The 26,440-nt window shown below is 37.8% G+C and overlaps 2 protein-coding genes across 4 annotated transcripts; one reads left to right on the top strand and one right to left on the bottom strand.

The window, feature by feature from the left end:
• Positions 1-318: 318 nt before the first annotated feature.
• On the bottom strand, positions 319-23,008 carry LOC109058781 (septin-8-A). 3 transcript variants are annotated; one of them, XM_042711256.1, is made up of 10 exons: positions 22,849-23,008; positions 15,610-15,724; positions 15,321-15,516; positions 14,200-14,386; positions 12,631-12,792; positions 10,582-10,678; positions 9,063-9,231; positions 7,979-8,111; positions 7,293-7,462; positions 319-982 (listed from the first exon to the last, which is right to left on the bottom strand). In XM_042711256.1, the coding sequence occupies exons 1-10, from the start codon at positions 22,876-22,878 to the stop codon at positions 817-819; spliced, it is 1,425 nt and encodes a 474-aa protein (XP_042567190.1). In that variant the 5' UTR covers positions 22,879-23,008; the 3' UTR covers positions 319-816. The 3 variants fall into 3 exon arrangements, with proteins under 3 accessions (XP_042567190.1, XP_042567191.1, XP_042567192.1); XM_042711257.1 differs by having other exon boundaries at positions 319-979; XM_042711258.1 differs by lacking the exon at positions 319-982 and adding an exon at positions 5,248-5,890.
• A 623-nt stretch (positions 23,009-23,631) lies between these two features.
• LOC109058780 (ankyrin repeat domain-containing protein SOWAHA-like) lies at positions 23,632-26,088 on the top strand. The gene has a single exon (XM_019075976.2). It carries the CDS (start codon positions 23,734-23,736, stop codon positions 25,087-25,089), a length of 1,356 nt encoding a protein of 451 aa, XP_018931521.2. The 5' UTR covers positions 23,632-23,733; the 3' UTR covers positions 25,090-26,088.
• The last annotated feature ends 352 nt before the right edge of the window (positions 26,089-26,440 follow it).

Below are 26,440 nucleotides of genomic sequence, written 5' to 3'. Positions count from 1 at the left end.
ATAATTGCTTGTGAAATTAAAAAATATCTAATAGCATAGAAAAATAAACTTCCCAAATAAATATCCACAATTTAGAATACTTTAAATATATTAGCATACAAGGTTGATGTGACTCTTCAGTCCCTTGGAGAAGTAAACGCTCACACATACAGCCATAGATACAAAGGAAAGTCACACTTCCACAGTAAACATTTAAAGAGATATTCAACAAGGCATTGTGTATTTCTACCCTGAACTCGTGAAACTATCACGTCATTCCTATTCATTAAACATGGCTTATTTCTTTCCAAACAGAAAGCTAGAAAACATGTGCATCAGTGTGAAATCAGAATTGGCCCTATTTTATTTCACAATGTACGTTCCTGGTTTCATAAGTGCACATTATTGTATTCATCAATGATGATTGGCGTAATCTCGGTTGATGCTAACCAGTAGCCAATTTTGCAAACTTGTATTATTTAGGTCTGACTTGAATGGTAAGTCAACCAGGGAATCAGTTCCCCAAAAGTCACGAAAACTATCATTTTGTTGGGTTGTGCATGCCTTTGATTGGCCTGCATCGAAGAGAAACAAAACATCTGGATTAGGAATCAGAGCGAGAGACAAAACATGGAGACTATCGAACACAGCACATTTTTTACAGCCCACTCATGAGGGTCTTATACACACACCATTCCTCAGGAGTACATACACAGACCCTCTCCTCTGTGAGTGGGTTTTTCGGTGACTCTGTCTGTTGGTTAAGCGGTTTGTTGTTTTCCTTCAGTTCCACGGCCTGCTGATGTCCAGGCATCCTCAGCTGATGCTGGCCGGCTCTCAGAAGAGACCCTGCCTCCAGGCGTCGCTGTGGACCAGACAGGTGCAGCACTGTATGGCCTGCCACCAGCTCTGGCAGTTCAAGGGCTCCATATTGGCTTTGGCCATCATCACTTTGGAGTTGGAGAGGTTGACGCCTGATTGGTTCTCTGTTTTTACCGACCTGCTGAGGAAAGCACAGGTAGTCAAGAACACATCACTGATCTTACAGCTTTTGGGAGATTGATATGCTTCTTGGAATATTATTGATGCATTAACATATAGCAACACATAAATATATTTATGACTGAAAAATATTTATAAAAGATTAATATAAAACAAAAATCCAAAAATCAAAAATAAGCTAAAAATCAGTAGGGATGTAATGATACACTCAACTCATGATGCGATACAATTCACGATAAAAAATTCAAAACAATTCTTTGAAAAAAAACAAAAAAAAACTCTAAGAATATTATAAATTAATTATTTCTCTGGAAAAAATGCTGTACATTTCTTTGTCAAATAACAAAAACAAACTGAAATTAAAACCAATCAAAGATCAAATAAATCATAAAAACAAACTAAGGCTTTGTCTGTGCTCTTTGCATTTAAAATTAGTCAACCACTGCATTTTACTCACGATCCAAACAAAGATGCTGCGTATGTGCAATTTTAGATTGTATCATTTCGACATTTAAAGCAAAAACAGAAAGGTCTGACTCTAGTTTTGTGAAACTATACTACATAAAACATCTGAATGAAAAACAGCAGACGGGCTGACTTCAGTCGTCACATACTGTTATTGATTTTTTTTAACTGGCTCGGGTGGCATCATTACATCCCTAATAATCAAAGAAAAAGATCAAGAATCAACAGCAAATATACAGACATTTCACTTGCACATGAGGCAGTTTTTATCTACTTTTTAATAGCAAATGGATGTTAATCCAGCACTAGTGTCCACTGTTGTTTACCTGTATCCAAGTTGTGTGTAAGAAATAGACACTGATAGTCAAAACGAAACATGCCATCGGAGGAGCACTATGGCAAGCGGTTTTAACATTTAATCATTACTAGTATGTATTTTCATGCTACCGGCATGGGCCTAGATGGAAAGATTTTACTAAATATTTAGTTAATGATTTCAACTCAAAAGTAAATATGCACATAATGTGTAGTGGCTCTGTGTAGGGCTGCACAATTAATCACATTTCTAATCGCGATTACAATTATGGATGCCACAATTACGTAATCCTTCAAAGTGGCAATTAATCGTAAAAAGTCCACTTATGTTATTCTGCACGCTTTAGATATGTTTTTTCTTTCTACATGTTATCTTAAGGGTTTTTCCCATTATTTTAATTTTACTTTTAGCATAACATTATAATACCATTCATATTTTTAATTTTTTATAATATAAAGAAGAAACCAATCCAATGTATATTTGACATTTGAGGCTTAATACTATAGAAAAGCACTAAAGGTTTTTCAGTTAGAGTGTTTTCAGCTTATTTTCGTATAAAAATAAGGCATGCAGTTGCATCAAACAATGGTATAAACATCATTCAGTGTAAATTATCGTAATCATAATTAATAATCGCAAATACAATTTTAAGGGAATAATCGGCAATTATGATTTTTGTCATAATCGTGCAGCCCTAGCTCAGTGTTCTACATTCAGGTCAGGAAGAGGACTGTTTACATCCAAATGTTATTTAATTTACACAAAACAAAACCTAGACACAGATTTCAGAGTATAAACGGCTTAATCTGCCATTTTCATTAAGATTTACTAAATATGAAATGTTTGTGTGCCAGCTTTTGTGCGTTTAATTTTAATAATGTCCAACAGATATTTGTTTTAAAGTAGTGCGATTCTGTTGACAAACATGTTTATAGTGCATTATATTCAATGTGTTTATTGCTAGTACAGCAAAAATAGACAGTGCGCTTAAATGGTACACGGAGTGTGAATTTGTAAGTTGACTAAAGAAATTCTAAATGTAAAAAAAAGTCACAATAACATGTTTCAGCCAAAACAAAAAACAATAATATAGTTCATTTTTTATTTTTTTGGTCAAATATTTTGGGTTGCCGAAATATTGGCGCCTCTCTCTCTCTCTCTCTCTCTCTCTCTCTCTCTATCTCTCTCTCTCTCTCTCTCTCTCTCTCTCTCTCTCTCTCTCTCTCTCTCTATATATATGTATATATATATATATATATATATATTATGTGTATGTGAGTGTGTGAGTGTGTGTGTATATTTATTTATTTTTGAGTATGAATGAATAGGATAATTGTCTAAAAATAAACAAGTTGCTCACCATAATGTTGTTACAAAACCTGTATGACTTTTTAATTTGCAGAAAACAGGTATCTTTTTGAAAACTTGGTGTTTGTTTCTTACACAAAGCTGTTGCAGGGCTTCTGAAGACTTTAGCATCATATAGTCCACTCTTATGGTGCTGTCAGAATTTCAGATTTTTGGTAAAATACAACTCCATGAAGTACTTTGTCCATGCCATGCATTGCAGGGCTGCGCCATTCGAGTTTTGGCATAATTTCAAAACTCACATATGTTTGGATTTGTTCTAGATCGAGAGCTCAGAGTTCATCTGCTGTAAGGAGATGGTGGATGAGTACCTCACCGGCCTCCAGCTCTCCTTACACACCAACGCCGTCTACATTTTGGACGCCTCCAGCATGCTGGTGTTCAGAGGACATGACATGCAGGAGGAGGATGGAGATGGGAACAGAAAGACGGCCGTCCAGGCCAGACATGCACAGAAAGGGGACCAAGACATGGACGACTTCTATGATGGTTTCTGGTGCCTTTATGATGAGAACACGTCAATGAAAACAGAAAACCATAGACTGCAGGATATGCAAGAGCAAATCTCTCCTTGTCCTCCGTTACGACCCTCTTCTAGTTAATAAGGGAACGTGTGGTTTTGAGAAGGTTGGAAGCAGATAAATGAAGGCCAAGGCACTTTCTATTTCTTTTATGAAAACTTTATGCAGCACTTTGATCATATTTGAGATTCCTTTGTTTGATCTTTTTTTTTAAATTCCTTTTATTTTTGTACTTTGCGTTTTATATTTTTGTATTTTCATATCCGTTCTTCATGCTGTAAGTGTGCTTTAATGATTATGGTGCTTAGACAGAAATCAGTTTGTTGGACAGTTGAGTAATTCCTTGATGGAGTTATGCTTTATAGTGTTATGCATTTTGGAATTTATATATTTTGACATTTTCATATCTTCAGAATAATGTCTCGATTTGTTTTGATTTCTGTCTCGATTTGTAGTATTAATGTGAAGAGGAAATTACACTTCTGTTCAGATATTTGAGTTTTTTTCCCCTAATGTTTTAACCATGAACGCCTCGTCCCAACCCTTTCTTAAGGCAGCTACAGTCAGATATCAAATTCTTGCTTCACTGAATTTCATTTACTAAAAGGAACTGTTTGTTTTATTTGGTAAAAACAGCAGATTCTTGTTTCTGTGTTCTTCTGTGGAATAAAAGCAGATTATTGACACTACACACTTTTCGCAATTATTTTTTTTTGTGTGTCAGGGCAAATGTGTAATTACAGCACTATAGAAGAAAATAGTTTAAATATAAATTTCTGCCATTATTTACTCACCCTGTTGTTCCATTCTCTTAAAAATAAATACAGGTTTTGAATGACAAGGAAAGGAAATTATAAATTTGAGTCAACTATAGCTTTAAGTAATAATTTGTAACAGCACTTTTTTTTTCCTTTTTTTTTTTTTTTTAATACTTATATTCAGCAAGGATGCATTAAATTGATCAAAAGTTACAGTAAAGACATTTATAAGGTTTTAAAAAAATTCCATTTCAAGTAAATTATGTTCTTTAGAACTTTCTATTCGTCAAAGAATCCTGAAAAAGTAATCATTATGAAGCGGCACAACTGTTTTCAACATTGATATTTACATTAGTCTCAAAAATAATAATCAGAAATGTTTCTTGAGCAGTAAATCTGCATATTAGAATGATTTCTGAAGATCATGTGACACTGAAGACTGGAGTAATGATGCTGAAAATACAGCTTTGATCACAGGAATAAATAAGATTGTGAATATATTGTACATAGAAATGGCTATTTTAAATTATAACATTTCACAATTTTTACTGTACTCTTGATCAAATAAATGCACCCTTGGTGGCAGAAGATATTTTTACTGACCACAAACGCTGCAATCACACCTTTTATTAGCTAAGGAAAGTGTTTTAGTGCATTTTCCATCACTATACCACAAAAAAAAGCACGTTTGCGACAGTCAGCCAGAAATGTTGTCTATTTAATGTTCAGCTGTCACCTCAACAAGTTTCACTGTAAGCTACTTTCAGATTTATTATTGTACAATAAAAATCCAAAATATGTTGATGTATATAAAGCAACACAAAGCACATCCCAACAGTTGAAGGAAATCAGGGGGAGCGTTTATTTCTAACATCAGCTGACACAGCATTGCCCCTCATGCAAATGAAGACGGCCTTTACAGTATAACCTGAATACCATACAGCCTTATATGCTAAAATACAAAAAAATATAATTTGCATATCTGTTGTCATGTACGTTTAAAAACAGCACCAATAATAACTAAGACCGTAGAGAAAGCCATGCAGGCTTATACAATAATAAAATCATACACGTGTGCATTAGGATTATCACTGTGCTGTGCTAATGAGTTTGGCTCAGATCTTAAATACTACTGTACACTGGCAAGGGAAACATGTACTACTCAATACGTGGCCTGACTGTAAGACGAATGGACAGATGGATAGTACCAAAACAAAATGTGTATTAAACAAAAACAAACCGGTCCAAAAAATAAAATGGGGTTGACGAGGGAAGGGCATTAAAAATTAGCCCCGCCCACCTGAAAAAATAAAATAAAAATGTGGCAACACAAAAAGAAATTCATCCCCCGCATCTCTCTGTCTTCCCTTCAGGATCTTTGGTCCTTCAACACAATGTCATGAGGAACATGTCAAAAAAAACAAAAGCTGACGTTAATAAAGGAAAGTCCATGGATGGCCTGCGACGTGCTCATAAATTAACTGAAAGAAAACAAACACAAAACAAGAAAATGAATCAGAAAATGAAATGATGCAGAATGGAAACATGCAAACAAACTAATATGAACTCAAACACACTAGCATGTTGTGATACAGGGAATGATATATCTCAAGTTACTTGGTTGAAAGTTTTTTTCCATTATTATCTCATCACATTCATTCAGAAAATAACACATTTAGAATATTTTCCGGAATATCAGTCACATTTTTATCATCTGAAATGTGCTGCAACTTATATTTCAAAGCTGAAAATAGTTTATGAACCTCTTTAATTCTAATTCTGAACTGAACAATGTAGGTTACATGATGCAAACCTACATAAAGCACTCGAAACGTTCAGAATTAGAATTAAAGAGGTTCATAAAATGGAGTTTGGGAACAATCATCACTATTAACTCTGACTTTTGCCTCAATAAACTAATTGGCTGCTTATTAATAGTTAGTAAAGTAGTTGTTAGTTTAGGTATGTGTTGGGTTAAGAGATCTAAAATATGCTCATGCAGAACAACACATTAATATGTGCTTTATAATTACTAATAAACAGCCAATATGCTAGTAATATGCATGCTGCTAATAAACAACTAGTTAATAGTGAGAACTGGTCCTTAAAATAAAGTGTTACCCTTGAATACCCTTGAATTATGAATGTCGCAATATTTTGTTTGTTTTATACTGTAAGTATTTTAGCTCAGAAATGAAAACGGTTTAAAATGTAAACATTGCTTTGACCTGTTTTTCACCTAATTCTAAATGCATTGACCAGGTGTGACTTGTACCATATTTTCTGGTAAAAAGATCCACGTGACTATATTAAAAAGCAGATATCAATGGGTGGATCCACTTCAGGTACAAACCACAAAATGGATGCTCTGGAAATGTTACACGCACGCAGACACCACCAATAACCACAAGATGGCGCTACATAAGCTTCATTTGAGCTGCAAAAAGGTCAGAACTGGTATTTACCAGATATTTTACCCAGCAGTAAGTTTGCAGTCGGAAATGAATGTAGACAACAGCTTTCTTTTGGATAGTCTTCACTGGCAGCATTAAACGAATGTGTTTGAGACGCCATGCTACTATTCTACTCTTACTATTTCAGCAGTGTGAAGTAAGTACACTCATAGCAGCATGCAAACTGTGTGTATGCATGCACTGAAAGTAATATCAGCCGTGGGTTCTGACATCTGTTGGCCAAAAGTAATATTTCAGGATGCCTTTGTGGACACCAAGTATGCCAAAAATTGGCGTGACTGTCACATCCTGGATTTTAGCTCATTATTTATGCTTATATGAAGAGTTCATGATTTGGATTTCATTTCACTCCAGATGTAAGAACAGCTAAATCTCTGCACTTGGAGGAAAAAAAGGGTCTCTCACTCACTTTTTCTTGTCTTTGTCCTTCTTGAGGGGCTGTGAGAGCGAGAGGGTCTCGGCGGCCACCTTCCTCCTGTTGAAGGCGTTCATCTCCTCCTCCAGCTCCCGTCTCTTCTCCTCCACCTTCTTCTTCTCCTCCTGGTGCATGCGCTTCAGCTGCTCGAACTTCTCATGCAACTGGGACAGACACACAAGTGAGCGGCATTCCTGAAAGTCACGCCAGAAGCTTTGTTTGAACCTGCACTATTTCCACATTGACTTGCATCTGGCCGAGCAGGTTTTCATTGGTTTTAAGGTCCACTGAAGTGCACTGAAACGTGCTATGCGTTGATGTAATTCCAGCTGTAACGGGAAGACAAGGCGGGACATATAGCTACAGCTCCGCCCCTTTTTTAAATAGCCAATAGCATTTCGTTAAATATCACAGCTCGGCCACAACTGTCAGTAAAGCCGTGTTTGTCAGATTATTACGCCTTTAGATGTCATCAGAATCGTTGATCCATCCTGTTAGAAGTGAGAGACTCTTTCAAATGCTTCTATCTTGGAAATGCGAATTTTGTCATTGTTTTGGAGCTAACATATTCATACTAAAAGCCAAAAAACTTTGATTTCATGGGGACTTTAAGATGACTGGTTGGAGTCTGATGTCTTGATGTTTTAAAGAAGAATAAACCGTAATGAGGCGGGACTAACCTCTCTCTCCTTCTCCTTCAGCTCGCCCTCCGTCTCCTTCACTTTGTTCACAAACATCTGCCGCATCCCCTCTTCCTTCCTTTGCAGGTCTCCAAGAAACTCCTTCCTTTTGGCTTCATATGTCTCCTGTAGACTGTAGAGGGAAAAAAAGAATATACCATATATATATATACAGTACAGACCAAAAGTTTGGAAACATTACTATTTTTAATGTTTGTGAAAGAAGTTTCTTCTGCTCATCAAGCCTGCATTTATTTGATCAAAAATACAGAAAAAACAGTAATATTGTGAAATATTATTACAACTTAAAATAATAGTTTTCTATTTGAATATACTTTTAAAAAATAATTTATTCCTGTGATGCAAAGCTGAATTTTCAGCATCATTACTCCAGCCTTCAGTGTCACATGTAACATCCAGTCTATCACATGATCATTTAGAAATCATTCTAATATTCTGATTTATTATGAGTGTTGGAAACAGTTCTGCTGTCTAATATATTTGATGAATAAAAGGTTAAAAAGAACTGCATTTATTCAAAATAAAAAAAAATAATAATTCTAATAATATATATTCTAATAATATATTTTCTTTACTATCACTTTTTATCAATTTAACACATCCTTAAAAAATAAAATTAATTAATTTAAAAAAAAAAAAATAAAAAAAAAAATAAAGAAAAAAATTAAAATTACTGACCCCAAATCACTGACCAGTAGTGTATATTGTTATTACAAAATATTTATATTTTAAAAACATAGCTTTCATAGCATCATATTAGAATGATTTCTAAAGGATCATGTGATAATGATCCTAAAAATTCAGCTTTGCATCACAGAAATTAATGATTATTTAAAGTATAATAAATACATAAACAATTATTTTAAATTGTAATAATATTTCACAATATTACATTTTTTTCTGTATTTTTGATCAAATAAATGCAGGCTTGATGAGCAGAAGAAACTTCTTTCAAAAACATTAAAAATAGTAATGTTTCTTAACCTGTTTACTGAACATGAAATATATATATATATTCTTTGAGACTAGTGAAGTCCACACCACAGCTCACTAGGTAACGCACCTGAAAGGCTGGCTGTCTGGGTCTGTGTCTTTGAAGCCCATCTCCTCCAGTTTGCAGCGCCTGTAGAGTTCATAGTGTCTGGCGTGAGTCTGTTCACGCAGATCCTCCATGTTCACTCGGATCAACATCTCCCGCAGCTTGACGAAATCACAGTGACTCTCGTTTTCCACTGTAACACACACGATACAGATGTAAAACAGGATAAACTGTGTGTCAGCTACAGCTGCAGTGTATGAGCGAGCCAAAGAGTCGATGAACTCAGATGAATAATAATACCAGAACTTAATCATCTAGCATTGCTTTAAGTATTATGCTGTTAATTAGCCAAAAATTGCTGCCCATAAGAGATCAATTGTGTAATGTCATTAAATTTTGTGATATTTATAAGTTATTTTCATTGTGTTCTGAAGACTAGAATTAGAAACACACACACACCAACTTTAATTACACTGATGAGTTAACTCATCAATACTTCTGAAAAGTAGAATATCGAAATACATTCAAGAGTTTAGAGTCAGTAAGAATTTTTAAATGTTATTATATTAATTAATATTATTCAGGAAGGTCACATTAAATTAATCAAAAGTGACAAGTAAAGACATTTATGTTTCTTTTGAAAGTTCTATTTGTCAAAGAATTCTAAAAAAAAATATTAGGCAGCGACTGTTTTCAACACTAATAAAAATACAACAAATAAGCATTAGAATGATTTCTGAAAGATCGTGTGACAAAAATAGAAAACTTGCGATAAAATTATAATTGCAATAATATTTCACAATATTTTTAATTAAATAAATGCAGCATTGGTGAGCATAGGAGAACCTAAAACTTTGGAACAGTATGTATTATTAATAGTAGCATTTCACAAAATTCTAAATTTGAGATATTAAGTCATTTTAATTCAAAACAGTGTTTTAAATCAACTGACAACCCTAAAAAGTCTTAATAATCTGCATTATATGTAGGTCCACTGTACGCTGTTAGCTGTACTAAGTATGGCGCTGCAAGTATTGGCTGAGAACTGAAAACTGTACAAGTTTTAATTTCTATTTACCTATATTTTATTTCATGCGGAAAAACTGCTGTTCTACATGAACTGCTCAACACTGAGCATCTCTTTCATGCAGCACGAGTCTCTACTTAAACTAGAGGACAAATTAAACTGAAAAACATGACTAATGACGTGACCTTATCTGTGGCAGAGCTCCCTCTCTCTCTCTCACATCTGAGAAAACACAGTAATTAGCTCCCGTCTAGAGTGGCATTTAATCGCCGCTTTGATTGATGGGATTGTTTTAGCATGAAAAGCATCGTAAAAATACCCCTCAACCAGCATCCGCAGGGAGAAGCAGGGTTCAAATGACAGTCCCAGGGTGGCTGATGTACTCCAGCCCCTCGAGCTTGATGCTCTCCAGTGACAGAGTCACGCTCATCTATTACAGCTCAACTAAAATAGCCAACACAAGAGACCGAACCGCAAGAACGTCTTTGAGAATGTGACACTTCTGCTCCAGCTTACCTTGAACGACTCCCCACGGATACTGCCTGGCCCTCACCGTCTTATTCCCCACCTTCACCTCCTCCACACTGCCCACCACAGCAAAGGGAAGATGGGCCTAGAATAAAGACAACCAAAGGCTACATGATAAAAACATCAGTCAAGTACTAATCGACTAGGAAAACACTACTCACAACCGATTTCCTTTATGCACGTAACAATAAAATGTCCTTTCTCACTGAATCCCAACGTTTCAACTGAATGCATATCATGTCGATGTGGATACATGATGCTAAGGTGATTATTAGCAAAAGTTATTGCAAAGTGCTACACCTTGCCACTGGCTAGTCATTTTTTTTTTTTTTTTTGGTTTACTCAACAGATTACATAAATAGTCCTGAAATTGCTATGATTGTCAGTGATAACTGCAGAAACAGATGAGAAAACATTTTACAAACCAAAGACTTGTGCTTTAAGTGTCGTAGTGTAAATGCAGACTAGTAGAGTTGCAACAGGAACAGACAAGAATAAAAAAAACAAATCTGTGCTGGCCGAATACATTTCACAGCTTCTACAGTTAAAGATTTAAAAGATTAACGTGTGTCCTTTTTAAAGCAACATTTAAAAATATTTGATATTTTTTATTAAATCTAAAAATGTTTAATTATTACTAATACTAAAAATGAACTTATTTAATTAGTTTTGTATATTCAAGTAGGTAAAATAGTTGAATAGTTAACCCTTCTAAGCTGCTGGAGTCTAAATGGCATGAGACGGACTCTTCCTGCACTAGCTATTCTTCATACTTCAGTACAATAAAGTGTTGTTTGTTATAATGGTCATTTTATAATCCACAAAACGTGTCAAAAGAACTATATTAGGGAGTGGAGATGGAAATAGTAATACGTGGTCCTCTGCAGACAGTTTCATTTTAAAAGTGTTTGTTTTCCACCGGATGACAGAAATCATCATGTTATCTCTATGAATGAAAATGAGAAATCCAGATCTTTTTTTGAAAGTGAATTTTACTGCATAACTCTAAAATAAAAAAAAATTAAGTAAAATAAATATTACATGGGTAAAATATTAAAACATCTTTTACAATTATTTTATTGTCTGGGTCGCTTTACTTAATTGTTTAGCTTTGGCTGAAAATTGGTCTTTGGTCTCGCTTAACATACAACAATGATTTAGAACATAAGGCGCAGCACATTTCAGATGATTAATAATAAATCTATTTTTTCTGGAAAATGTGGTCAAAGTATGAGTATAGGCTGGAATACACTACATGACTTTTCCCCAGATTTTTGCCCTGGTTTACAGTCTGGAGAAGTTGACACTAGGTGGCGAAAGCCAGAGCCAGTCTGCAGATTCGAGTTGACAGATTTCATTGAATAGTGTATGATGGTCACAGATTACGATTTTTAAGCTTCAGACTATGAATCGATCCAATCGGAGGATATTAAACATGTTTGATATTTTCAGCCGATTTTAGAACTAATTGTTTTCATTTGTCATGCATCTCCTAGCGACAAGACACAAGTTTCTGCGTGAGTTTGTTGAAATCGGACAGATTTTAAAGTCTGGTAGTCGTTTAGTTTTTCCTCTGGGACTATTTACAAAGTTGGAAAGTGTATGATGTCTAGCATTTTAAAATCCATTTAGATTTTGTGTAGCGTTTCAAGCCTTAAATGCAAATGTTTTTTTTATTGCTGATTTTAAAACTTGCGTTTTTTTTATTAAGGCATATTCACTATTTGTAATGAAGGTAAACTACATTAAAGCATGTCGGCACTGATGGCCTCGTTGGCATCGCTTCGACATTTAGCGCCATTGCGCTTTGGGCATCCCAAGTTCCTACTGTCCTATCTAAATAAAAAGCCATAAAACGCCAAAAATAAATCTTAAAAAAAAGAAAAAAAAAACCTTGAACATTTGTGCATATAACTTGTATTAGAAATAAATGTGATTTTTATACAAAAAAAAAAATGAAATACTCATTTACTTCAGGAACCGAATTCAACTTGTACTTTGTGTCTTTGTGTGGTTTATGTCTGTGATAAGACTCACGTTCATAGAGGAGTTGATTTCTGTCACAGCTTCGTCGTCTGTGGGAAACTGGTAAATCTGAACACCGTTGCTAACCAGCTCGCTCATAATTTTGATCTTGAACTTGTGTAGCTCGCTCTTGGAAATCGTGTCAGCTTTAGCGATAATGGGGATGATGTTCACCTAAAAAAAATAAAGCAACAATACATTTTACATAATATGTCTACATTCTAGCTCCATGTCTGGCAAGCTTGCGGTTAGATTATAGATGAGCCGGGCTAGATTGAAACATGCAATTAAAGATCTTTTGCTAAATATGACACCAGTAATAAATCAGGCTACATGTGTTTAACTGAGATTTTCTAAATGAACTAACAGGCCACAACTGTGACTTTAAAAAACACAACTTGTTTCTTCCGTGTGAGACAATCTGATGATAATTCTGATGAAAATATGAAAAAACGTCATTTATTCATCCCCATGTCATTCTAAATCAGCATGGTTTTCTTTCTTCTTCGGAACATTAAAGATATGATGAGAAATTGCTCTGTTTTTTTTTGTTCATACAATTCTAGTCATTGGTTGAGGGGCTCAGAGCTGGCTTAATGTGGTCTGGCTTTCATGCAGCATTACCTCTTTACACAGATTTTAAACAGGCACAGAGCAGCATTAACTCAGCTGTGTAAATATGCCTTAAGTGACTTCAGTGTCTTACTGTGAGCAAAACTCAAAGTTTATAAAATCAACACTAATTTGCAGTACAAATACCGAACAAATGCACATGCTTTCTATAGAACGCTTGATCATGTGGCATGTAACAGCAGACAGAAAAACGAAGCATTTCCCAGACTTAATGTGTATTTGTGTTCATGGGGCCTCATTATTACCAACCATCTGTGCATCTCCTTAAAAACAGAAACCCAGAGCTCTACTCTTCGTTCACGTTATTACTCTCTGATGAAATGAAAAATTGATTGGCTCTTTTTCCACTGGACAGAGAGAAGCCCCTGACAACTGTCCTACATTTCCACATATTTACAGATTATCAATACATCAGTGCAGCATTACTGACATCCTATATACACACACAAAAATGATCGTAAGAAAGGTAGTCGTTCATGATTTTATGATCTAATAAATTTACAACTTTTACAGTTTTATCAATATCTGGGAAAATAATAAGTCAGTTGATGATGATGTACTATCTTGAGCATTTTCATAATATTGTGCAATATACTGTTTTTTAAAATGATTCAGCATTTTGATAAAATCTGGCTTTTGTAACTGTCGTATAATATTACACCATTGTGAGCGCTGGCAGAAAACCACACACACTTAGAGTAAATAATGTGCAAAAATAAATGATCATTTTATGTCAGCAATTCATGTACGTATAATTTTCATAATAATATCATAATTTTATAATCAGCCAATTAGATGCAACTGGGGCCTAGCGGTTTACTCACATGCTACTGGATGATGCCTGCAATGAAGTAAAACATATCTTCATAATAAAACTTTTTAAAACTACTTTGAGAACAGAGAGTGTCATGCAGAACATTTACTAGTTAACCAGTGATGTGCACTTACCTTGCTGTCCAACTTCTTCATGGTGACTAAGTCCAAGGACTTGAGCGAGTGTCCCGTAGGAGAGATGAAGTAGAGGCAGATGTGGATTCTGGTGTCGTGGTAATTGAATAGAGAACGCTTTATTTTCAGCTCTTCCTGCAGGTAGTTTTCAAACTGTGTGTCGATATAGTCCACAATGGGTTTATAGCTGAGAAAAAAAACACGTTGCAAGAAATCAGGGATTGCGATATGCATTAAGTTCTTAGCATCGATATCTGAGAGAATTTTATGCATGTTATCTCTTCTAATGAAATCAAGACATTTTGTGAGAATGTGAGAGTCTTGTGTAAAGTCTTGACCGGCCCATGTTTACACTGCCTGACCTTGTCCCTTGACTTCTTGGGCAGTTTTCCCTGCATGCATTGCTTGTAAGCTTTCAGAGCCTACAGCGTCTCATTCTGGATGCATTTTTCCCAAAAGATGCAATGTCTGGGATCGCTCAACTTCCCGACTACATCAAACAGACAGTAAGTCTCTCTGTCCGTCTGTCTATCTTTACAGCCAACATTCAGAGGGTTGGAAGGCACATACTAGCAGGCAATGTTTATTTTTTCCCTCTCACCAAACTGTCAGTGAAAGGAGGCACTTTTTCAAGAAATTCTTGGTCAAAGAGAGGGTCAAACTGAATATTATGAGAAATGTTTTATCTTCTAATTGTTTTAAATGAGATTTGCAACCCTGTAACATTTGGGACATGCCTAAATTCGATTTTGTTACATAAAACATTAAAATTAAAACCTACAGCAGAATGTAAATGCATGTGAAACATTTTTGCTAAACATATATTTCCCTGTACAATAAATATATAAAACTTAGTTTGATTAATTTTCTTTTAATTTTGGCAACAAGGTTGAAAGGTAGAGCTTGATGAATGCAGTCAACATTACTTTTCATGCTAGATTAATAGTTTATGCAACAATATCAAACAGTTCTCTAAACAATATGGGATTTGGGGGTGAGTAAATTATTAGGAAATTTTTATTCTGGAAGTGAACAAATCCTTTAACAATTGAATCAATCTTTTAAAATGATAAAAGATTCTAATGAAATGGAAACAACTGAGGAGTAAGCAGTTTTTGTACCTTTCTTCTTTGTTGATCTGGTCCCCGAAGCCCACCGTGTCGACGATAGTCAGTTTTAGGTGGACGTTGCTCTCTTGCAAGTCGTATGTTCTGGGCCGCAGGTAAACACCGTTTTGGTAATGGCTGGCCTCCTCATTTTCAAACATGGTGTTAAAAAGGGTGTTCATTAATGTCGACTTGCCGATGCCCGTCTCACCTAACATTAAGAGAACGACTGATTAGCATTTCTACTACAAGATCAGGAGTTGAGCTGCCGTAGAGTTTAACCGGGCTGTTAATAGTTGCTTACCCACACAGAGGATGTTGAAGCAGAAACCCTGAGTCACCGATTTACTGACCAGCTGATCGGGCAGACTGTCAAAGCCAACATGGCCGCCAAGGCTGAGGTTACGCTTTTCTTCATTCTGTGGAGGAATCAGAGATTTAGTCCTCGAGGTTGACATGGACTGAAATAAGGCTCACATAAAGGAGAAGGCAACAGTAAGCTTGAATAAATATAACAATGCAATTGTGGATAATGAGTGACGTTCTATCTTTCAAAAAAAAAAAAGTGTTATCGCTCCTATGTCATTCCCAACACACTTACAAAACAAAAATACACATAATAAAAATTTCATTACTCCAAATTCAAGTCAAGTCAAGTCAAGTCAAGTCTGCTTTATTGTCAATTCTTCCACATGTACAGTACATACATACAGAGAATCGAAATTGCGTTACTCTCAGACCCCCGGTGCATACAGATAACACTAACAGTAGAGCCTAAAAATCTAGATCAAATATAAAATATAAGATAAAACTATACAATAAGGGAATGTAAAAAAAAGACATAATAGAAAAAATAAAATAAAAATAAGGTTAAATAAAAGCAGTGCAAGGCACATGGCAGATAGAGTGCAAACCAGTGAACAAACAGTGCAGATAAAAGATTTTTAGTGCATAAAAAAATAGCTTATTCAGTCTGATTAAAAGTGACAAAGTGACAAAGGGCTCAGAGCAGTTATTTTATTAAACTGACTGATGAGGAGGTAGAATGATGTCAGATCCATGGTGAATGAGGTAGTGAGCAGACCACTGCTGCACAAAGTGACTGGTGCATGACATTCGTATGTTAGAGGGAGGGGGGGGGTGGAAGGACCTGGGGATGTGGGACCTGGGCGGGGGGGGGGGTTTCATAGTTCAGTGGTGCCTGAGGCAGAAGAGGGACGGGGGGGAAGTTCGGGAGCGAGTTCAGCTTCCTGACAGCTGATGGATGAAGCTGTCCTTCAGTCTGCTGGTCCTGGCCTGGAGACTCCGCAGTCTCCTCCCTGATGGCAGCAGACTGAAGAAGCTGTGTGACGGGTGAGTGGGGATCACCTGCAATGCAGAGGGCTTTTCGAGTGAGACGGGTTCCATAAATGTCCTGGAGGGAGGGGAGAGAGAGACACCAATGATCTTCTCAGCTGCTCTCACTATGCGTTGCAGAGTCTTCCGGCAGGACGCGTTGCAGGCGCCATACCACACAGTGATACAGCTGGTCAGAATGCTCTCGATGGTGCCTCTGTAGAAGGTGTACATGATGGGGGGTGGGGCTCTGGCTCTCCTCAGTTTGCGGAGGAAGTAGAGACCATGAGAGGTCCTCTCTTGGCCAGTGCTGTGGTGTTGTCGGTCCAGGAGAGGTCCTCTGTGATGTGCACACCCAGGAACTTGGTGCTGCTCACTCTCTCCACAGTCGCACCGTTGATGGTCAGAGGAACATGCTGAGTGTGCGCTCTCCTGAAGTCCACAACAATCTCCTTCGTCTTCTCCATGTTCAGAGAGAGATTGTTGTCACTGCACCACCCGGCCAGGCGGCTCACCTCGCTCCTGTAGTTTGTCTCATCTCTGTTGTTAAGGAGACCCACCACAGTCGTGTCATCCGCAAACTTAATAAAGAGGTTGGAGTTTGTGTGACGGTGTGCAGTCGTGGGTCAGCAGAGTGAAGAGGAGGGGGCTCAGCACACATCCTTGGGGGGCCCCAGTGTTCAGTGTGATGGTACTGGATGTGTTGCTGCCGACACGTACTGCCTGAGGTCTTCCAGTCAGAAAGTCCAACAGCCAGTTGCACAGCGAAGTGTTGAGCCCCAGCTCGACCAGTTTGTGAATGAGCTGTTGAGGGATGATTGTGTTGAATGCTGAACTGAAGTCTATGAACAGCATTCTGACGTATGAGTCTTTTTCCTCTAGATGTGTGAGTGCTGAGTGGAGGGTAGTTGAGATGGCATCATCGGTCGACCGGTTGGACCGATATGCAAACTGGAATGGGTCCAGGGAGGGGGGGAGGGCAGACTTGATGTGGTGCATGACTAGCCGTTCGAAGCACTTCATGAGGATGGGAGTAAGTGCAACAGGACGGTAGTCATTGAAGCATGATGGAGATGGCTTCTTCGGGACTGGAATGATGGTGGTAGCTTTGAAGCATGTGGGAACAACAGCTTGACTAAGTGAGATGTTGAAAATGTCTGTGAAGACATCAGTGAGTTCTGCTGCACAGTCTCTCAGTACACGCCCAGGAATGTTGTCAGGACCCGGCGCTTTGCGTGCATTGATCCTGCTGAAGGATCTCCTCACGCTGTCTGGGGTCAGCATCATCACCTGGTCACTGGAAATACTTGTAAACTAATAATCAACATATCAATTCCCAATATCCTTGTCAATGAATAATGCACATTTTAATTTTTTTATGATGTCATGCATGTACATGTTCAAAGGCTTTATTTTAGCCACCATCCCCACTTTCTAGATATTAGACATTTCTAGATATTTGTATCAAAATCAGTCACCAAAAACTCACATCGGTTGACTAATGAGGGCTTAGGTTATATTTTATAGCATTTGTGTTATTATAGGTATTTGGCTGATTAAGCTGATATTTGTGTGCAGAATATGAGATTTTATTTATTTTTCACGTGGCTCAAACAAGCAAAACTTAATTCGTTTTTTTTTTTTTTACTTAAAGCATGCAGTTTCATTTATTGTCAATGGCATTTTTTGTTTAAAAATTGAGTACACACCTTATTAATGATGCATACTTTGTACAAGCAAGAAGATGAACCCAGAATATAAACACAATGTGCAAAGTTTAATACTAAATGTTTTCCCATAGAAAACGCTTAACCATTTAGCGCACTGCGTTCATATTCTGGGCTTATTTGCTTGCCTGCATAAAGCACGCACCAGCAATAAGGTGTGTGCTGAATTTGATCTTTTAATATCACTGTTTAAAGGCACTTTAAGGGTTTTCACATCAAACATTTTAGAAATGTCCCGCTGTTTTAGTGATTGCTAATGGCCAGTACTTTCATTTTGTTCACATATCTTGGTTTTTAATTCTTTTGAGAAACGAACTAAATATTTTGGGATTGGAACCGATAGAAAAACAAAAGGTTTGTGCTGCAGTTCTACTCCAGGTCTTCGAGCAGGTCACGTGACTGAAAACTATCAACATTGTAAGAAATAGGTAGGATTTAATAACAATAAATGATTGGAGAAGTTTAGCATACTTCATCAGAGAGAAGTCTCATCTCATCTAAAAGGTTAAGACATTTTGTTTAAACATTATACGGTCAAACTATTTTAAAATATGCATGAAAGAATCAATGACGCCGACTTTAAACCGCACACAATCGGTCATTCAAAGCATTTCTCAATTTAAAATCCTATAATTCAGTACCGAACAAATCTAAAAACCCACTAAAAGGCTTTCATCCCACTAATGAGCTCCCTTAAACTGTGAAATCAATGCGCTCCTCCCTTGTCTGGCTTTGTCTTCTTCCCCAATGCAGGCACATATTTGGTGAATGATGTCATTGAGACGATCACTGAGCGCACTACTTAGGAAAGAAGCAGTTCTGCTGGCGTAACACGCATCAAGCACCAAAGGAATTCTGGCTGAAAATCCTGCACCGACCCCTGTGCCAATTCAAAGCTGAGGCACTAAAGCCGAGATCAAGCATTTAGGAGGTGAAGGGGAAATGGCTGAAAGTGTTTTTGGGAAACAGGCAGTCTGGAGGGAGGAGAAAAAAAAACACTTGGGAAGGCTTTAACAATGCCCATATAGGGGCTGATAGCAAATGCCCCCGCCACAAAAGGGAAACATTTCCCCTCAGAGGGCAGTAGATCAAGAGGAAATGGAGCAGTGTTTGTTTGGGACACACAACAATACTTTCTCAACCCGCCCTCACAGTGACAGGCTGAATTCAAGCACGCTGATGACAGAACACCGAGAGCTGTTTGCAAACCGAGGAACATTCCATGCGTTACTTTGCGTAAGAAACACCTCGTCCAAAATCACTTCAAAAACAATCGCTTCAAACACCACTGATTTACATTCTTCTTCAAGAGAGATATTTTGAATAATCTAGCCTACAGGTTGCAATTTTCCATTTTTAAGCTTCAAAACGGTTCATTAAATTACTAATGACCATGGCTTCATTTGTATCGCACTATTAGATTTGGAAAATGATGAGGGATCCTTTGGGTGAACACTTTCTCAAGACAAATTAGATTTGAATTTCCATCATTTGGTCCAGCGGCTAATAAGATGATGATTTAAAACTAAATCTGCAGGGAACAGTAACGCCATCCATAGACAATCTATAATGGAGTCTAAGACAACACAGATTGTTCAGGGCAGATGGGTTCTCAGAATGACAGTGGAGAAGAGCCAAATTGGGACGGCTCCATTCTCACCCCCTACATACACCTGAACACCGCTTCAGCAAACTGACACGACAACCCTCATTGGAAATTTCGCTGGCATCCCATCTGATATAAAAGGAGGAGGGGCCGACGTGGAGAAGAATGCAGATGGTCTAGGGTTTTTTTTGTTTTTTTCCTCGCAGTATGGCATCTGCCCTTAACAAAAAGCAGATTGGGTTGTATCTGCTGTTTCTACAAGAGATCTCAAGCAACTATATGCACAAATACAACTGACTGTGTAGTTGCATGTCATCTTAAATCTGAAGTATAAGACAAGTGTCAAGTTTAGTATTTAATGCTCATAAAGTACAGTACAAACACATGACACACTTAAGGCCTTTATGATCTTGCCAAATATGGTCTTCAATAGCATATCATTCGAATCACGTGATGTTGGTGTTTATTAATGTCAGTGGCATCTAAGCATGAACAGGATGTTGACTCTTCTCAAAATACGTAGCTTTATATAACTACATCAGCCCTGCCCTGAAACTAGAGTATGATACAATAAATGAAATTAACGTTAAACAGGACTGTCTTGTTCCAATACTAAGCATCCTTCAGTAAGAAGACTGCCCTGACTGCACTGTAGAAAGATATTTGAGATTAGAAGGGATAGTTCCAGAAATGTAAATTATTGTAAATTATTATTTAATGTAAAATGTAAATTATTAACCAAGATCTTAGAGCTACGGTACTTAGTGAGCTCGGCAGCCCAGTCACTTACACCATTCAGCAAATTTTCATAAGTCATCAGAACATTATGAGGCCGTGTAAATGATGACAGAATTGTCATTTTTGGGTGAACTGTCCCTTAAAGCTTTTTTTTTTGCCCATTATGTAATTAGAATTAAAACTGCCCCCCCATGGCTCAATGCAGATGATCAATATGGTGCCTAAAACCACACAAACCTCTAATCAAAATGCATTGAATGGGAGAGCACACTCACATTTCATTCAGCCAATAGCTCAATGTATTGTTAAAACAACGCATGTATTCAAAGTTTAGACTTTTACAGCAATGCACCATGTTTCACTTCCAAAGCACATTCATAAACTATTATCTAGCCTGCCCAAAAGACAACAAACAGCCAATACAGTTACCCTTCTTGAACCCAAACAATCAAGAGGGCTTCCTCCCAAGCATCCATCCTGGAAAATCAGCACTCATAGCACATCTAAGTTAACATCACTCAAAACACAAAGTTTATAAACCTGCTTAAAGGATTAGTTCACTTCCAGAAAAAAAATGTCCTGCTAATTTACTCACACCCATGTCATCCAAAATATCTGTGTCTTTCTTTGTTCAGTCGCAAAGAAATTAAGGTTTTTGAGGAAATCATTCCAAGATTTTTCTCCGTATAATAGACTTCAATGGGGACCAACGGGTTGAAGGTTCAAAATGCAGCTTCAGTGCATCTTCAAAGAGCTCTACACGATCCCAGACGAGGAATAACTGAGTCTTATCTTGCGAAACCATTGCTCTTATATATATATATATATAAATATACACATTACGTAATCACGTCGGATTTTTAACCACAATTGCTGGTCTTGCACTAGCTGGACTTTACGCATTACGTAATCACGTCGGAAAGGTCACGCGTGATGTAGGTGGAAGCACGATGTCGGATGATTTTAAAATTGGAGGAGAAAATAAGAAATTAGAGTTTTTCGTCCTACCCTTCCTTTCTGAACTGGAGCACACCTGATTCAATAATGCATGAATTTGCAGACGTGCATTGCGGAGCTTGTGCAAGACGAGAATTTGTGGTTAAAAAGTATATAATTTTTTTTGTTTGTTTTTGAAATTTACTGATTGTTTTGCTAGATAAGACCATTATTCCTTGGTGTAGAGCCCTTTGAAGCTGCACTGGAACTGCATTTTGGACCTTCAGCCCGTTGGTCCCCACTGAAGTCCATTATATGGAGGAAATAATCCTGGAATGTTTTCCTCAAAAACCTTAATATCTTTGCGACTGAAGACAGAAAGACATGAACATCTTGGATGACAATGGGGTGAGTAAATTACTTAACTGAAGTAATCCTTTAAACTCCCAAAGGTAGGATGGACCGCCACGTTTTTTCTGGTGAAACTTGTCGACCAAGAAAGTCTTGTTTACGGACATTAAGAAAGATCAAGGAAGTTGCCTGCTGGGGACACCAGATTACCAGCATCCAAAACAAAGGTCTTTTCAGCAAGCTGGCTTATCAACAGCATCCTGCTTCTAGTTGCATTTAAAGACAGACTGAAATCTTTCTGCATTCTTGTAATCTTCTTAACCTTCAACTAGATTCTCAAGTATTCCAACAGATTCTCAACTAACTTTACAAACAGTTGCGAGAATGATGTTTCATTTGGGAGCAGTAAAACACTAAAGATGCCAACAAAGTGGTAAAAGAGTGAACGTGTTGCCTTCAAAAGCAATCATGTGCTGCAATCTTGCATAGCACTGAAATACTCCGAAATCTGTTCTGTAGGTTGTCAGCCCGCATCGTAAATAAAGAGATGATCTCAAGTAACATTCAGCAGACCGAGAAAATACGTTTTTCGTTCACAAAACAATATAGAAATACCTCTTATGACCAGAATAAGCCCATTAAGACAGATAACACACCTGTGGTAAACACACACACACACGGTAAAGCAGTAAATAAACAACAAATAGGCTGCACTACTAGTCGATGTAGACAGAGTCCGTTGGGCTAAGCTAGAGTAGCGCTCCTGCTAGTCCCAATTAATTACAGAAAACCTGTGAAGACAGTGAAAACGGGTCTCGGAAAGTAAGAACTGACTGAAAAGGGTACTTACAGAAAATATGTCTACATCCGTTGCCGCCATGATGAGGAATGTATGGTGTTTAGATAAGGCGAAAGGGAGCTAGCTGCTTGCCTTCGTCTCTCTCCGCGTCCGCTGACACACACACACGCGCACGCACGCACACTGTGGTCGGGATGGAGAATTTACGAACGTTACTATGGTGAAGGCCGTGCTTAGGAATTTAAATGACGCAATGAGACGTTGTGCGCTGATTGGCTGAAAGGCAGAACCAAAGAATCTTACCACGCCCAGAGCCGTTTGTTTTCCAACGGCTGTTGAATATTAATTAGGTGACGTGATTGGACGGTCCGGGATGATTATGTAGACGGTTGATACGACTTAATTAATATTCATGAGACAATTTCTCGCCGTACTAGGAATCGTAATTTCATAAAAAGCATCAGCTCAATATGGCTTCTTCCTGGAAACTCCCACTGACTTCAGGAATGTCTTTTCTTAAGACATGGCAAGGTAGAACTTCAAGTATCAATGCAAGTATCAATTCGTGAATTATCAAAACCGTTTAATGACATGCATAATATTCGTTTAAACACTCGCATGGGAGAGTACATGCAATTTACAGATTTTTATCATTTTAGAATTATTATTATTATGGATATGATTTTGTTTTAAATTGTTTACAGTAACTAGCTAAGCTGAATAACTTTATCCTTGGCAAATGTTGCTAAAATACGCAAAAGATTTAATTTAGGAGTCGTTTTTAAACTTTTGAACAGCCCCGCCCCCACCCACCTCTTTTTTTTTACGTGACGTGTTGTTGCATTGATTCCGGAAGACAGGTAAGGGCGTGGCGACAGCTCAGGTGACCTCGGGAGACCGTGCTACAGTATGTTTGTATCCCCGACGTATTAAGAAATGGCTTTGACTCAAGAGGCGATTTTAAACGCATTATTAGAAGGCAGGGGAAAGGTGAAAAACTCCGAGCTGCTGGGCAAGTTCAGAGAGCTACTAAACTGCAGTGATCCGGCGGAGAAGAAACAGAACCGAGATCTCTTCAAAAGGTTTGTGAACAACATTGCTGTCGTGAAAGACTTTGAGGACACCAAGTATATAGTCTTAAAGAAAGGGTACAATTATTTACTAGAAGCCTCAAATGCTGAAAACACACCAAGAGAAGATTGCGGCAAAGATGGATCACTTCCAGAAGAAGACAAGAAAGAAAAACCCACTCGTTCCCAAAGTGCAGAAGGTAAGAAGTCTGAACAGAAAGCTCTGAGCACATCTTCGTCACAGGCTTCAGACGACACCACGCCACTCTTTCCCATAGAGTTTGCTTTGGAAAGAATCAAGACTGTGGAGTTTAAACCTAAGAAGTCTTTAAATTTCACCGTCCCGCTCAAGCCTGATTTCTCGGGAGCCGCCAAGAAAGAAACAAGCACAAACAAACCGTATGCTCTGCCTTTACGAATACCTCAAATAGACTTGGGTGGTCATAACAAGAAGCCTTCCGCTGAGAGCTTGGGACAAGAGCTTCAACCCTCGCCTCAGTGTAAGAGGAGAACAGACAGCGTGGCCAGCGCTGGGGCCTCGCCGCAGTTACGGAGACACTTCAAGACCCCTAAACAAGCGGATGAGCCCAAGGACTCGCACCATTGCCCGCTTGACCCCGTGGAGCACGAGTGGCTGGTGAAGTCTGCGGCTGGACAGTGGACTCAAGTGTACGGCCTTCTGTTAAAAGACGCCCAGCTTGCAGAGAAGAAGGACTTCATGTCAGGGTTCACGGCCCTGCACTGGGCCATCAAGTGTGGAAACGCTGAGATGGTGTGTACGATTATTGAGGTGTCTAGGAAGAGTGATCATGGGGTGGATGTCAATGGCAAGTCCAATGGGGGCTACACGCCGCTTCACATCGCTGCCATCCACGATCAGCACTCTCTGATTGACCTTCTAGTCCGTAAGTACGGTGCCAATGGGAACATAAGGGACAACTGCGGGAAGAAACCCTACCACTACCTGCGCAAAGATGTCCCGGGAAAGCTGAGGGAGCTCCTCGGAGACCCGAAAGCCGTCCACCAGGAGGTGCATCATCAGGTCAGGGATGAGTATGACCCACGGAAATACACTTTAGGTCCCCTCATCCTACCTCATCCGGTGGGGCTCAAGAAAAAGAACAAGACGAGAAACCAGTTCATCTCCTTGAATGAAGACGTCAGAGAAAGGAATGAGCCAGTGTTACATAAACCGAGGCTGGTGTCGGATGTCTTTCCATAACGAGTCTAAATATGGAATATGCGTTTAATTTGCAGACAATATTTGTGATCTAAATGAATCTGCCTTTATCTGAGATTCTAGAAGAATTGTGTTCATTGAAATTTTATTTTTAATATGAACGACAGTATGCCTTAGCGTTCAGTCACTTTTTAAAGAAATTAATACTTTTTTATTCAGCAAGAACACTTTAAATTGGTCAAATGTGATGGTAAAAATGTTACAAAAAACCAATGGGGTTTCCTATAGATGCTGCTGGACTTTCTATTAATCAAAGAATCTTGAAAAAGAAATGTATCACAGTTTGCACAAAAATTAGGCAGCACTTTTCATATTAGATGGAAACAGAATGATTTTTGAAGGATCATGTGACACTGATGTCACAATGTCAGTAATGATGCTTAAAATTAATTTTCACGGGAATAAATTACATTTTAAAATATATTCATATTTCACAATATTACTGTTTTTACTGTATTTTTATTTTTGAGCAGAAAAGCCTTCAAAAACATGAAAAATCTTACCAACACTAAGCTTTTGAATGGTCAATTACTTATGTGTATTATATTGCATTGTATTTTAATATATAGTATAATGTTTTCTTTTTTTCCCCAGATTTAAATGTATCAAGTACAGATTGTAAATCATGAGGGTAATGTTGAAATATGAGTGCTACTTGTTTTAGGGTGTAGGGAGTGTAACTTACTGGGAGCGGCCAAAACCTATTAAAACCTAAACTGTTCTTTTCTGGCTGTTTATGCATTACATGTTTGCACACGTTCACTTAGGTGTTGTGACAAGCTGGGCAAAATCTAGAGAATATTTTTAGTAATTAATGTAGATGTAAAAATGAATATCTGAACACATTCAGGTCATGCTTTACACTGATTAACATTTATTTATAGTCATGCATAATCCTGTATTCTGATGGTCATGTATATTCTAATGCCGTAGTCACGCCACCCCAAAAACAATAAATATATTTTATTCAAAAATATCAAAGATATCTGAATTGTACTTTTATTTTTAATGTGTATATATGTGATAGTGTTTCTTGAGCCAGTGATGAATAACTCATGTGAGCTGGTTCACACTCAGCTGACTAGATGTGGTTAGTCTTGCTGACAGTGTGTGTTTGCTTTTGTTTTTTTAAAAGCCACAATTAAGATTGAATAAAGGAGACCAGTGCTGGGAATTTAAGCCAACATGGGCCCTCATGGGTTGACAAGATGGAAAGTGAACAGTTTTGCCTAAAGCTGTATCTCTTGTTGTTCCCACGATGCAGCGGATAAAAAAAATTCGGGAGTCAGAGACCTTCTACCCTTGAGATGGGTCACGTGTTCCTCCCGCTGCA

Source organism: Cyprinus carpio, chromosome A21, assembly GCF_018340385.1.
Source record: "Cyprinus carpio isolate SPL01 chromosome A21, ASM1834038v1, whole genome shotgun sequence".
Lineage (NCBI taxonomy): Eukaryota > Metazoa > Chordata > Actinopteri > Cypriniformes > Cyprinidae > Cyprinus > Cyprinus carpio.
The sequence above is the reverse complement of the archived record's forward strand: the minus strand, read 5'-3'. Positions and strand labels throughout refer to the sequence as shown.

What these genes read in the sequence shown, in the direction of transcription:
- LOC109058781 (XM_042711256.1), bottom strand. Translation starts at nt 22,878, where the DNA reads ATGGCGGCAACGGATGTAGACATATTTTCT. An exon ending in CTTCAACATCCTCTGTGTGG is followed by an intron (nt 15,517 to 15,609) that starts GTAAGCAACTAT and finishes TCTTAATGTTAG; the next exon opens with GTGAGACGGGCATCGGCAAG. An exon ending in CCAGACAGCCAGCCTTTCAG is followed by an intron (nt 8,112 to 9,062) that starts GTGCGTTACCTA and finishes TTCCCTCTACAG; the next exon opens with TCTACAGGAGACATATGAAG.
- LOC109058780 (XM_019075976.2), top strand. Translation starts at nt 23,734, where the DNA reads ATGGCTTTGACTCAAGAGGCGATTTTAAACGCATTATTAGAAGGCAGG.